This window comes from Galleria mellonella, unplaced genomic scaffold (genome assembly GCF_026898425.1).
Source record: "Galleria mellonella isolate WM207_F2 unplaced genomic scaffold, CSIRO_AGI_GalMel_v1 utg35, whole genome shotgun sequence".
NCBI classification, from domain to species: domain Eukaryota; kingdom Metazoa; phylum Arthropoda; class Insecta; order Lepidoptera; family Pyralidae; genus Galleria; species Galleria mellonella.
The window spans coordinates 4,287,576-4,303,041 of record NW_026442082.1 but is presented as its reverse complement, the minus strand read 5'-3'; the positions used below and the strand labels follow the sequence as shown (position 1 = coordinate 4,303,041).

At 35.7% G+C, this 15,466-nt stretch overlaps 1 protein-coding gene across 1 annotated transcript; it reads right to left on the bottom strand.

Moving 5' to 3' along the window:
- Positions 1-3,072: 3,072 nt before the first annotated feature.
- Positions 3,073-12,591, bottom strand: LOC128201124 (uncharacterized). The gene is made up of 4 exons (XM_052896913.1): positions 12,313-12,591; positions 6,337-6,510; positions 5,004-5,166; positions 3,073-3,246 (listed from the first exon to the last, which is right to left on the bottom strand). Exons 1-4 carry the CDS (start codon positions 12,403-12,405, stop codon positions 3,167-3,169), a joined length of 510 nt encoding a protein of 169 aa, XP_052752873.1. The 5' UTR covers positions 12,406-12,591; the 3' UTR covers positions 3,073-3,166.
- Positions 12,592-15,466: the final 2,875 nt, after the last annotated feature.

Here is a 15,466-nt window from a genome sequence, read left to right as displayed (position 1 = left end):
CCCAGTAGGTTTATTCTTGAATCGATAATGAATACTTGTCGTGTGGTCCTGGCATAGAATGGACTATCCCTTCTTTTCCCGTAGTTTTCGTACGAGGCGACTAGAGGAACTTAATGGTCAAGGGATATGCAGTAGCATCCCTCTTAAAATATCATGAAAGCCTAACTGTGATTGCCAATTCACCTGCTAAACGTAGCAACTACTGGCAAAACCTTCCTTATCTTATCTTATATTCGCATATGGGGTCAGCTAAGCCGTTGCACGTCGACCCATCGGAATCTTTTGTGCTCCCCCTGCCTTATACCATAATTTCATAGATCCTATGTGTTACCTTAACGATATCCCGCGGTTTAAGATATCTGTAGTCCCCTGGAAAACCTTCCTTACTAGGGAAGCCTATTTTCTGCAATGACCATTTAATGGCTAAATATGATGTGTAATGAATATTGATATCAATCCAATTTATTACCAATGATAATTGTACTGCCCTCATGAATTTACAATTTGGTTAGAACCAGGATCGGTTTGCAATAGTTTGCATTGGCATTGATATGCATCTATCCGAACAATATGAAACCATTATGTCGCTAGTGTTGCAATTTAAAATTGCGAACCTTTCCAAATCCAATATCCATCTATTGGAATTTAATTCATAACTAATTCCACAGGTATTGTTACCTTAAGTGCCTATGCTTAACAAAAACCTTAAAATGTCAGTGAATTGGCCATTTTGTTCGAAGGGTAAACGGTCCTCGAATCAAAGTTACGATCAAAGGTTGATTAAAATAAGCTGAAGAATTCGAGTTTGGGAATACTTGGAGTGTTCTTTCGCAGCGTCTATTGCTTTGTTGTTGTTGGCAGATTTATTGATTTGGAAGTTTACAAGTATAATTTGCTAGTTCTTATGCTTCGAACATTGTTTGCGTGTACTATTTCGAAGTTAAACAACTTCTGAATTCTTCGATTGAAAATTAACCTACTGGCGGATAATTTGTCTATTTGAAATTTTTTATAGTCACACATACATACATCTGTGTTTTCTGAGATTTTGGCAATCGCTACAGTGAATTTTGTAAAAAAAGTCCAGATTTTAAGTCACGGAAAGCCAGAGGAAAAGGACAAACCGAATGTTGATCAGTAAAGTAGATGACGTGTCTGTCTTGGGTAATTCTTTTAATGCGATTTGAAATAGCAAACCAACTTTTAGATCACCAGATTAAAATTAATAACTAGAGCCAAAAGACGTGAAAAGCACCATAAATATCACAAAGTATATTGCAATCCTATTCTGAGTTTGGGCACTTAGTTATTTTTTTATAACGATAAGTATAGCAGCTTAATATCAGATATATTAGGAAGATAATGGTAATTAAAATAAGAGCATTATTTTAATGATGAAAAAGGGGTAATAACCCCGCCAGCGCTGTCGGTATATGCGTTAGCTAACTTAGCTGTCTCCATGGTAAATTCTTCTATCGAGTCGACCTTCGAGCAGTTTCCCCTGAAAACCATAGTGGTTCATTCTCGTCAAATTCGCCATGGTGGGTGAACTGACCTGCATTTATCCTTACTTGTCATCTCTCACTGGTGTCTCGCCAGCCTGTACCATAAACGCAAGCGGGATTACCATTCCACATTCAGCTATAAAAAATACTGTTGTTAAAATTCGAAACCATAGACTATTTTCATGTGTTAAAAAAATCCTATGCAGACATTATACTGTCCTCGTCTGGTATCAATTTTACAGGGTGCTTTACACAAGTGAGACTGAAAGAAGATATATCACATTTATGATCTTTGTTTCTATTCTGAATACCTTCGAACTTAGTTGAGACAAAACTTCGCGAGAACGGAAATGAACGGCTGGTAGAACTGTGTTTAGCGGATTTACTCAGACGGCCGGTAAATGTCGCTGTGGCAGATATTAATGTTATGCTGGGAACATTAATCTGCTATGTACAAAAGTGTTATTATTTATATATGCTGTTTCTTATGACATCGCAACAAACACCCCCTATATTTCAAGCCAGTATCGATTGACAGATGACTGCCTAGTTTATCATTAGGTATTTATGTTTGGCTATATTGTGTTGTGACAATTTATTATCATATTTTATTTGTGAATTTCTAGCAAATTTTACCAGAGCGAGGCTATGTACAAGTCGTCAGTATGCGTACCTTTGTGCTATTCGTATTTTTTTTTTTACAACTTAGAATGGCAAACAATCTGACGGCCCACCTGATGGAAAGTGGTAACCGTCGCCTATAGACACGAGCAGTACCATGGACATAACAGAGTATACTGTTTCCCCCATGATACCCCCTATGCGTTGCCATTCCTGAGGACTCAGGTGTTATTCCTCTGTACCCAGTAGATTCACGCTATATGCCACTCTTCAAACCGAAACACAGCCATGTAAACACAACTGCTTCACGGTTGATACACGAATGGGACAGAGGTACCCAAGCAATCGATTTTTGTACAAAGTCTCCCTCTGGTATTTTTGATGTAAAACAGCTATATTTGCATAGCGATATTTCGATTTAGAAGGTACGCTCATCATCATCACATTAGCCTTTAACTGTCAACTGCTGAACATAAACCGCCCCCTTGGGAGGTTTCGCCAGTAGTTGCCACGATTGACAGGTGCAAGCATGCATAACAGCACGTATTTCACACTCCTCTCTAATCACACTGTTTCTTAATCTAGCAGCCTCCGTATCCTATAATATATTCGTATCTATCTATCCTATTTAAGAGCTGCGCTCTTGTCGGTGGAGCTCTTGCCACTCACTACGATTTTCAGCGAGTCGCTTCACCTCTTGATACGACACGACACCAACTCCTTCCTTGATCTGCCTGATGTAACTATGTCTCGGTTTCCCTCTCCCCCTCCTTCCTTCTATCTTACCTTCTATTATAATATTATATTATTAGTATTATATTATCTGTGCCAATATTATTTCAATAAAAAAATATCGATAATACAATCGATTTCCTAGAACTATCTTTATCAATTTTTAATTGAGCCACGATTCCGTGGAAGGGCAAATCAAACAAAAAGGAATGTGAAAGTCTAACACTTTATTCACGAAAAGTTTCACTTACAAAAAACAATTGACGAGTTCGCAGGACGATCTTGTTAATGAACAATTCGGGGCACGTTCAAAGCATTAGACCTTCACTGCTGAGGAATTTCAACGACATGCGAAGACTGTTGGCCACCATCACAAAATATGCGGTCACTGAAATGTGAATGAAATACAAATAAATTACACTTATTTCGTTTTTTTAAAATTTCATAAGTACACATTATATTTTAATATAATAACTACTGGTTTAACTTACTTGTAATTTAGTTGAGAAAGCTCGACTAGACTAGAAATCCCAAATGTTCCCGAAAGAATATTCGGGATTTTTAGTCGTGAATGACTAGGACGTGAGCGCTTGCGTTGAACGGACCGAGGTGCGTAGTCAGGGTCGAAATTAGTCGAGATTTCTCGACTAAAATATACGTAACTTAAACTGATAGAAGGGCAATGAATTCTTCACAATTCACCTATTACCCCTCAAGGTACGAGAACTCTGCCAACATATACTGTTAACGCAGGAGAGGTTTTTTTTTAATGAGTTATAATGGTAACCCTGCCTGCGCTATCGGGATACGCTGGCAGGGCACCAGTGAGGAATGATAGGTGAGGATGAAAGTTGGTCAGTTAGCCCATCGTGACTAAATCCACTAGAATTAACCACAACGGTTTCCAGGGGGAACCGCGTGGAGGTCGACCTGGTAGGGTGTATTGCTAGCAATGGGTTAATTAGACCCCATTACTAACAATCCCTTTCCCATTACTACTAGTATACTGTTATATAATTAATACCATTATATTTTCATCCACAAAAAAAAATTCCCACTCATTCTTCTTCCTTTTATTCTAAATCCTTTACTGTTCAGACAGTTCGCCTATGGAACTCACTACCTACCCTCGTATTCGGTGCGCTAAAACTCTTACTAGCTTCAAAACCTCTGTTAAATCTTACTACCTCTCACTTTAGTACTATTTTCCTGTGTTCTCTCTTCGTTTTCCTTCGTCATTTTTTTTCTGTTGTATGTGTGCTGTTAACTATGTGTATGTTTATGTATATATTTAATTGTGTATATATTATATATGTATGTATAATTATGTATGTATATATATTTGTATATGATAATATTTGTATATGATAATATTTATTTAATAGTGCGCCACCTACACTTTGTCTTTTCCTCAATGTCCTCTACCCAAAGGTTGTCTGGAAGAGATTGCTTAGCGATAAGGCCGCCTTTTGTATCACTTCTCATTAATATTTACTGTATTTGTTATTTCTCTTTTTACTTGGTACAATAAAGTGTAAATAAATATATAATCTATTGAGTCTAGAAACAATATATTATTCATAGGATTTCCTGAGCTATGTTATAAAGTAAGTGGGCACTAGAATACATTCCATAGACAGTGTTGATATATAAAATCTTAGTAAATAGAATGTACAATGCATTATGTTATTCTCAGAAAAGAATTTTACCGGTTGCGCAAAGCTTGAGCCACCTAAGAGCAGCGTTTGGTTTTCAAATATGTTCATATTATCTTTGTTATAAAGGATTGTATGTATCTATATATATAAATCTCGTGTCGAAATGACTCGACCGATTTTTATGAAATTTTCAAACGACTTCAAAAAAAAAAAGGAGGTGTTCAATTCTGTCGACCTTTTTTTTATAATTCCGTCAATTTTAATAATAATATTCTTATCCAATTGAATTAATCACATTTAGAAGACGTATGAAAATGAAACACGTACCAGATTAAGTTGTATCTTCAGGAACACAACTCTGAAAACCGCTACTAATTTGGCGTAATGCCGGAATATATAATGAACATTGTCTAGTTACAAATTATGTTAATACGTTAAGATTAGGCTGTGTCATTGCTGGCACGGAAAAAGTTAATGGCATACTAACGTAATATGTTACAAATGATAAGAGCACAGAGGACGCCACCCGCCAAGTAACAATTGGTGTGTACGAAGAAGCAGAACATAGCCAGAATAAAAAACAGCAGCGTAACGGTACCACTGTACACCACCGCGCCCCACTGGTATATTTCTATAAGGATTGGCAAGTTCTGGAAAGTATACATAATTATAACTAACTACATTTATTTAAAACTAATTCCATTCAAAAATATAATAATAATTATAACTCCTTCTAATGCTCCCGCTAAATCCACTTCGAGCTTATATTGTGTAGGTGAATGACCTACGTGTCTATCTCGTTCTAACGTAGCCGTTTCTCTTTTACATTACCAATCCATATACTTTGTGGTCTAAAATTTGTACAATTTTTATACTCAGAAGGACAAACAAGCTGACAGCCCACTCGATGGTAAGTTGTCATCTATAAACATGTATAGCTGCAAATATATTATAGAATACATTGAAAGGAAGAGAGAATACTAAGTACTTATCATGTATTGCCTTTACTTACGAATACCATCAGATCTCAATCTTTTGCTGAATATTGGACTCTATGGAAATCATCTTGTTTAATTCTTGTGAAATCGGTCACGATAAGCTAACTGCTTTCATCTTTACCTATATTCTCCCACTGTTACCCCTCAAGCATATACTAATAACGCAGGTGTGGTTACAGTAAAAAAATCCACGGTATATATACACGCATCATCATATAATCCGTTGATAGTCCTCTGCAGAATCTAGGCCTTTTTCTGCTAAGGGGCTTTTGCCAGTAGTCGTTATGCTTGGTAAGCGGGTTAGCTAGGTCAGGCTTTGGTGATACTCGTATTTAAAAAGGAACCCTCCTATTCCTCGACCTCCTAATCCCCGTTGTCGCCTCTTACGATACCCAGAAGAAAGGAGGCGATGGCCCACTCTACGCCAAGACTACACGGCACTACCTCGCGCATACATAGCAATATATCTTTTTTTTTACAACAAACACAAGGAGCAAACGAGCATGCGGCTCACCTGATGGTAAGTGATTACCGCCGCCCATAATCACCCACAACATCAAAGGCATTACAGGTGTGGTGCCGGCCTTTTAAAAAGGAATATGATCTTTTCTTAAAGATTATGTTGTCGTATCGGTTCGAAAATACTGCTGCTGGAAGTTGATTCCAAAGAGTGGTTGTGCGTGGAAGAAAGTGCCTTCAAAAACGCACGGTGGAGGACCGCCAGATGGTTGGGATGAAATTTTAGTTTATGGCGGGATTCAAGAGATTCATTTGTTTCTTATTTAAAGGAACAGGATGGTAAGAAATAGAGGATCAACTAACACAGCAAGCACCAATCAGTAGCAATATGCTGACTGCGCACAGCATAATGGACATTAAGCCAAGAGTGAGTTGTATACCGCTCTCTGTGGCTGAACTGTAGTTGGACAGTACAGCATTCATGTCCCAGAACCCTTTGACATGATTCACGTTGGGTACGAAAATGAGGCCAGCTATCTGAAAAAAAAATAGAATTTCTTTATACTGTTGGTGGGTCCCACGATTGATCACGATCTCGGTTTAAGATGGAGCAAAAATGGGTAAAACTAAAAAAAAATATTTAGATTATAATTCATCCGATCAATAATCTGGTGGAAACGTATTCTTGTTTATGTGGATGTTATCTAATGTGCTTATGTATTTGCAGAAAAAGTATTTTTTTACCATTGGGGTGGTAAACAAGCAAATGGCCCACCTGATGGTAAACAGCTACCTAAATATAGCCTGAATACCAGGCACGTCAGTAACACCAGGGACATTACGCGCGCGTTATGGACTCTGAGGAGTATGTGATTATGTTTATGAAGTTGTATAAGTCTACCATCTGTAGCCATAATCTGTGCTTAGTTTGGCTTTGCTTACTATATGTCCATTAGTATTTATATTCTTACTAGTTGTTGCCCGCAGCTTTGCACGTTTGGTGTCTGACTTCCCCTTTAAATTGAGATTTTTAAAAATCCTTTCTTAGTGAATCTTGACGTACTGTAAACCTGTATTGAAAATTTCAGTTTTTCTAGACTTAGTAGTTTTGGTTATATGTTCATCATCATCATCAAATCAGTTATTAACTGATCACATTTGAACAAAGGTCTCCCCATAAAGGGAGGTAGCAACTGTTGGCAAATCAGCCCAGGATTTGCCAATAGTTGCTACACTTGGTAGGCAGGTTGATAACCACAGGTGATATTGTAAGACGCCGCTGTCCGTCCCTCGGCCGTTATGTTCCCTAAGTCGCCTCTTACGACACTCACGGGAAAGGAATCCCCCATTATATGCCGGGACGGCACGGCAAATTATACATGTTTAATGCAAGATAATTATATTGTTAGTGAGAATGTGGTGTATATGTAATTCTTATAAAGTATAAGACATGCATTGCTATTTCAAAATAGATACTCGTGTAGGTAAAATGTACATAATATTTGGGAGTCAATGATATTATAAGGAAGTCGCGTACAACTTTGCCATAGGATAAAATTGGATTTTTCTTTTATGACATTTCAATTTGCATTTCTATGGTATTGGCATTCATATTGTGTACATTTAAAGCAATATCTCCATTCCACCAATTTTTAAATGGTTTTCATTATTCTTTTTGCAATCTTTAGGGTTTCCTTTCATTTATATTTTGTTACGATCGAAGTCTTTGTTTATTTTTTTAACACTTTATTGCACCAATATTACAGGGCATGTTAAAGAATTGTCAATAAGTATAGTGTGGTACAAATGGCGATCTTATTGCTAGGCAATCTCTTTCAGATAACCTTTGAGTAGTATGAATTAAAGAACAAATAGGTAGGTGGCACGTTAAAAAAATATATCTAAACATGTGTAAATAAGCACATTTATATCCACTCATAAATACATACATAAATATATATACATATAAATATATAACATTAACATATATGTATAACACAATTTTGGTAGAAAATAAGGAGGACTAAGTGATTATAAGGATAGGTAGTGGGATTTAACTAGGTTTTTAAAAATAGACAAAGATTGAACGCACCGTATAGAGGTAGGGAGTGAGTTCCACAAACAAACTGCTTGCACAGAAAAAGATTTAAAGAAGAAGAATGAGTAGGAATTTTGAGTTGGAAGTTGTCAGTACTACGTAAAGAATAAGAGTTGCTCTCGCCAAGTAATACAAAACGTTCTTTCAAATAAATTAGGTGTAGCTGGATTAATAAGAATTGAATAAAGAAGAGAAAGGATATATCAGTTGCGACGAAGACAAATAGAGAGCCACTTGAGCTGTGTACGATATTGGGATACATGGTCATATTTGCAAAGCCCAAATATGAACCGAATGTATAAATTTTGAAGACGCTTAAATTTATTTAACTGCTCTTCAGTGACATTTGAATAAAAGGAATCAGCGTAGTCAAGGATTGGGAGGAACAATGTAAGAGCAAGCGCGATTTTCGTGTCCGTAAAAAGAACCTTACGTAGCCTGCAAGGGGTCCAGTTGCCGCAAACATGCTTCTGTTAATTTCAGCAATCTGAGATGACCAGGATCAAAATTAATGCCAGGATTTTTGACGCGGTCGCTATAGTTTGTCTTTGTTTATTGTAAATTTAATTCTAATATGAAACTAATACTTGCAAATAATACAAACAGTAGATACTATATGTATAGTTTAAAATAATTATAGTTAAATTTGTAATTAATTATGCGAAAACTTATAAATACGTATCTAAAATATGGCGGAAACAGCAGTTTCATTAACTTGTGTAACCCACTGTAGTGTAATTAGGTAAATATTAATTATAACTTTAGGTAGTTACGAGTCAGAAATAAACTCACGTTTCAAATATATAAAATAAATAAATAATACGATATAAAAATAAAATAAACATTACACAAATTTTTATTTCCGCGAAAACTGTATGTAGTTTAATATATTGGAAATTGTACGAAGCTATACAGAGTACGAGAAATATAAGCGAAAAATATTTATATTTACTCATTTATATACGTAAATAAATAAGCGAAAATTCACTTGAAAAACTGGAGCGGAAAAATTTCGAAGTACTACTTATTTATTGATGTCTGTATATATGTATAACAATAATTGTATGATCTAAAAGAAGAGATAGAGCTTTGGGTATCAGCTTGTGTTGGATAGCTTAGAAAGTAGCAGCAGCAGAGCCAAGAGTCCTTCGCAGTCGACTACAACGCCACAAGTACCGGAACTGTATTAAGATACAGCGAGTCATTTCCTCTCTTGCCACCAGTATTTCCGCCTCAGGGTTGTGAGATGTGAATTCTTTATTTTATTCGTAAAGCGTAGCGGTTTTTGTATTAATTGCCGCATGCATTCTTATGTAAAATGTGAATACTATAACTATCAGATGGCAATTGTGAGTAGCTTTGACGTGGTCTAGTGTTTTGAGTAGTCATGCTCACTAAAATGTCCAGACTTGTGGCGGCGTGGTGGGCCGGGTCATTGGGCTCCCTAAAATATGGTCGAGCGCAGTGATGGCTGGCTCATCCGTCATACTCGTGAACGGGTGCTGCTTGTAGGGACTGGTCTGCTCTAATCACTATGACTGATTTCCTCTTATTAATTGTTTAACCAGTTGGTTATGTATTCAATATTTTTTCTTTTTGAGTATTTAATTGAATTAGTGCTAATTGGTGGTTTGTATTCACACACTTAAACTTAAAAATGTAAAGTAATAATAAAATTATTTAAAAGAGCAACACGCAAGTTTCTTGCTCGTTCTTCTTGTGATGAGACAGCTTTCCGAACGAGCGGTAGATTAAAAAAAATGTAATGACTTTTCAAAAGTGCTTCAATGTAAGTTTATTTGAATAAATGATTTTCTATTCTATTCTATCCTATTCAACTGCCAAATATTTTCGTCCAAATCGTTACGATTTCCCGAACTTTTTACCTTACCACAAACTTGTATAGTTTTTCACTTGGTTTACCATGTATCAGCAAAGTGAACAACGAAAATAATAAAAGCACCTTCCTTCTGTTTCTATTTTTACCTTATGTTAGCTTCTTCTTTCATATCCCGTCCTCTATTTTGTTCCTTCATTCATATATTTTATTATATTTTTATACCATTTTATTATTACCATATTATTTTAGTGTGTGGAACACTTTACAAATACCAAAACTGTCAAGAAATATTAGCCCAAGTTCTCCAAGCCAATTTTACTTTTCTACAAAAAATCTTCCAAGAACTTCATTCTTTGACGCAAAGCGCCAAATGCCCCCTGAAGGAGATTTCCGGATTAATGTCGAAACAATTATTCAAAGCGACAAACATAATAAGTTCATGAAATTGTCGTTATTTATATAAATACATACAGACATCGTTCAAAATAAACATAAGTTTTAATAATAATTCTTATACGAATGGTGTGCTTATAATAATAATAATAATCTTGCCAACACTGAGTACTTGCACAGACACAACCAGGTAGCCAAAATACTCCATCAAGAGCTAGCTCTGAAGTACGGCCTCGCGAATGAGAGGTTGCCGTACTATAAGTACGAGCCCCAGCCGGTCCTCGAAAGCGACAGCGCCAGGCTCTACTGGGACCGATCCATAATCACGGACAGGACCGTTCTTGCGAACAAACCTGATATCGTGGTGATGGATCGGGCACTTTCGAGGGTGTTTTTGGTGGATGTCACCATACCGCATGACGAGAACCTCGTGAAAGCCGAAACTGAGAAAAAGAAAAAATATCTCGATCTGGCTCACGAGGTGACCGAAATGTGGGGAGTGACATCCACCGAAATCATTCCAATCGTTATGTCGGTGAACGGTCTTATCCCAACCAGTCTGGAACAACATCTCAGACGGTTGGGATTTCAAGGCGGCTCAGTCCCAGGAAAGATGCAGAAAGCGGTGCTCTTAGATTCTGCCCGCATTGTACGCCGGTTTCTCTCCATAGGGCCCTGAACCCCGGCCGACTGTGCTTCTGCCGGGGGTTAGTTTGCCATCTCCTCTCCTTAAGAGGGGAGATGTGAATTTTGTAAAAATTTAAAAAATAATAATAATAAATAATTTTAATTCAAGTAAACTTAATAATCAGCATTTTTAAATAGTCACTTTTTTTTTATAAATCAACCGCCCAGTTCGGAATGCAATTTCAGCTGAGAAGAATGGCCAAGATATAGCTGTTACTTTTTTTTCAAATAAAAGTTAAGTTTACAACGAAAATTATGAACGGATAAAATGACTATCACGAACTTCATATTGATAAAAGAAAGAAAATAAAATGCTTCAAAGCTACAATCTATCACATATACAATGTGAAGCTGTGGCCTATCAACGTTTAGAAATCCTCGGAACGGTGAGGTCGCTCCTTAATGCTTGTGAAGATCCCAGGAAGCTTCTGTGCTTCTGGGCGGAGCTAGGTTGGCTGTACTAGCCACGACTCATACGCACAACGGCTCAAATGTGAGGCTAAGCGCGGAAAATAAAGTCCTATTTACATTTACAATCTATCACAGCATCACTGTATGTATATGAACCATTAGATCAATTTGTGGAATCATTAATTCCAAAAATGAATATTGCAGAACGTAATAATTCCAGGGAAATCACTAATCTTTCGCAAATTAATGTTTTTCTAATAGGTTTTTTATATATTTTTTCTTAATCGTTATATTAAATATGAACAAAATTCATTTATTAAAATATGTATTGTATTATAATTTTTTTTATTGTGCATACTTTACATGGACACATTAAAATGATTTAATGTATATAAGTTTTAATCATTAAAGTACATTTATTTTATATTTTACTAAATAAACATTATAGATATAATTTTATAAATATAAAAATAATCCCATTTTTTTTTGTTTTATACAACTTAGAATGGCAAACAAGCTGACGGTCCACCTGATGGAAAGTGGTAACCGTCGCCTATAGACATGAACAGTACCGTGGACATAACAGAGTATACTGTTCCGCCTATAATACCCCCCATGCGTTGTCATTCCTGAGGACTCAGGTGTTATTCCTCTGTACCCAGTAAATTCACGCCATATCCCACCCTTCAAACCGAAACACAGCCATGCAAACATAACTGTTTAACTGCTTCACGGTTGAAACACGAATGGGACAGAGGTACCCAAGCAGTCGACTTTTGTACAAAGTCTCCTGCCATTTCTCATTAAAACAAAGATTGTGTAGAAGTGTACTATGGCCTTGAAACTTTAAAACCAGTATACTAAGTAATATAGCCAAGAATTAAACTTTCAAGTTAAAGCATGTACTTACAAAGGAAAATATAGCTATCATAACGGTCCCAGCTCTAAGGAAACAGCAGAAGCAACAGCTGATTACTGTCGGCAGTTTGTCCATGTAATACATCTTGATTTTTGTTTCTTATCACCAGATTAAGAAATTATTTTATAATTACATATATTTACTTAAAATTTAATAATAAAATTACTTAAAATTTTATAGTGACTTTTTATTGTCTTCAATTTTACTATAATTTGACGTTAATTATACTTTTTTTTATCTATTTTTCTAGGAAAGAAGATGGTTGACAAATTATTAATACATATATGTGACGTAAGTTATTAGATAAAGAATGACAACTAATTCTCTATCGATTTAATAACGATTTAAGAAAAGTTTAGATTCTTTATTTGTTTATAATAAAACTTAGAATGACAATTAGGTCAACAGATGGTCTATCCGATTTAAAACGATAACCAGACAAGTGGTAACCAGACACAGTGGTAACCGGCACCTATAGAAAAGAACATGAATACATAATGAATTAATGAATGATGAATGATTATTCATTTATTTCTGTCATATCTCTCTGTTTACGGTATATCTGTCTGTTTATTGTATGGATAATCTGGTGGTATTATTTTATTGTTACCCTATTCCCTTTGGTCGCAACAGAATATCAGTGCTTTGCTCTTTTGAGAGCGAAGCAAAAACTGAGTTGTGATCATTTTGTATTGCTATGACACACGCATAAAAGGAAAAATTTTACTTTTTTTTTTCAATATTTTTTTTTTATCATTTCTCTTATCTCGCTTCTTATGTATATCAGTATCTGTTAAAGTTTGTGTTCTGTAAGTAATGCAAATATCTATCTATTTATCTACCAGAGGGAGACTTTGTACAAAAGTCGATTGCTTGGGTACCTCTGTTCCATTCGTGTTTCTACCGTGAATCAGTTGTGTTTGTGAATGTATTGGGTACAGAGGAATAATACCTGAGTCCTCAGGAATGGCAACGCATGGGGGGTATCATGGGCGAAACAGTATACTCTGTTATGTCCATGGTACTGCTCATGTCTATAGGCGACGGTTACCACTTTCCATCAGGTGAGCCGTCAGCTTGTTTGCCATTCTAAGTTGTATAAAAATAAAATAAAAAAAACTAATATCTATTTATTCATAAATATATAATACCAATTATCTACTTTATAAGTTTTATCAGCTTTTATCCGCGACTTCATCCGTGTGACCGGGATATGTTTACTGATCGGGATAGAAAGAAGCCTGTATTCTTCTTTATCTCACGTAATTCGTGGATACCAAATTCCATAGTTATTGGTTAAGCTGTTAAGGCTATAAGGTAACAAACTTACCGTGGGAGAAAGGGATTGATAGTAATGCGGACTACTGGTCCTATTACTAGTCCAGTCAGGTGGACCTCCACGTGGTCCCTCTGGAAAACATCGTGATGATTCTAGATGTATTAAACCCGATGGGCTAACTGGCCTTTTCATTGCCTGCCTTTTCATTCTCACCTATCGTTCCTCACTGCTGCCCTGCCAGCGTATACCGTTAGCTCATACTGGGTCACCATTCCACTCTCATCCTTAAAAAAAAAAACAAACTTACCGACACGTCGACACAACTCGTTTTTCAACTGCTAAGAAGCTATTTGTATAATATTTATTTTTGAAGACTGAGACTACAAGGGAGGTATAACAAATATGGCTACTCATGACTATTATGGATTTTTTATAGTATTTTAGGGGATCCATAGTATTGTTTATATTTGTAAGTGATCATTATTATTTTTTTTTATCGAATATTTTGTGTTTATCATTGGTTTGTTTGTCATTGCATATTGAAAAAAGTTAGTTTCGCGCTCACATCATGCCTGCTCATGATTGAGGGTTTCGGATGGGCCCGAAACTAGTCGAGCTTCCTCGATTAAAATGCACGTAAATCAAACCAGTAGTTATTATATTAATATATCGTCATAGTCGTAGAATACTGACGGATCTTTATATGTAATATTTGTCAGATCCGTCAGTATTCTACCACTATGACGATATAATGTGTACTTACGTAAATCTTTAAATAATAAGAAAAAATATATATATTTCTCATAGAATTTCAAGGTTGGAAAGCTAAACCCCTCCGTTTCGTGTCTGATATAATTAATACGCGTGTTCGCGTTAGTTACGGACTATTTGGATGCAAATTGATGGTAATCGCGGATGGAGGTTTCTACAGACTTGCGACTATAACGGTTGCGATTAGTCGACAGTTGAACAACATTCACGAAAAGTATTCAATGGTAGTTTGAAGCAGGGGTTCCTAAACTTAAGATAATTGAACGCCCACCAAATATCTTTTATTTTATCGATCCCTAAATCAAATGATTGCAAATAAAAAATACTGTAATTTAAATAAAAACGAAAGCTTTATAGTTTCCTTTAAATTTTAATGTAAAGAATCTAATTGTTTCACTGTGTAAATAATTTCGCAGAATTCTGGTGACTTTATTAATCCCTAGGTTTCGTAGAACCCACTTAAGGAATCGCTGGTTTAAAGGATCGCAAGCTATAAAGACAGTGAACCGGTTATACAGTTTGAAGAATTGTAGATAAATTCTCGTAATAAAAGTCGCATCCACATATTTTAAGGCATTTTGTCTAACATTAAATAGAAAATTTAAAACATGGAGACACATGTTATTAGAATTATCAACATGAGAGTAAATTTTATCCGTTTTAAAAATATGAGTAAAAATTGCTCCATAATTAGTGACGTAATCATATCAATAAATAAAAATTTTTTTAATTACCTTTATGTTTCCAAAATATTCTATAATAATTTTCTTTTCTATAATAATTTAATTTCTCCAAAATTTCGCTAACAGAAAACTTTTTACCCAAAATTGCGGAAAATACCCCAATTTGGCAACACTGATTAGTATAGGCCCTCTTAATATTATTTGGCCTTGTAAAACTGGCGAGGGTCGGTTAGTAATAAGTTAAACTAAAACAACATAACTCTATTAGTGATACGCAAAATTTGGTACTATCTGGTATTTGGTAGACCGCTCGCGCTCACGTACAAGTAAATTTGCCAACTAATACGTGAACTGTACCGTGACAATGTGGAACGGCCTTTCCTGTGACGTGTTTCATTCATTTTATAATTAT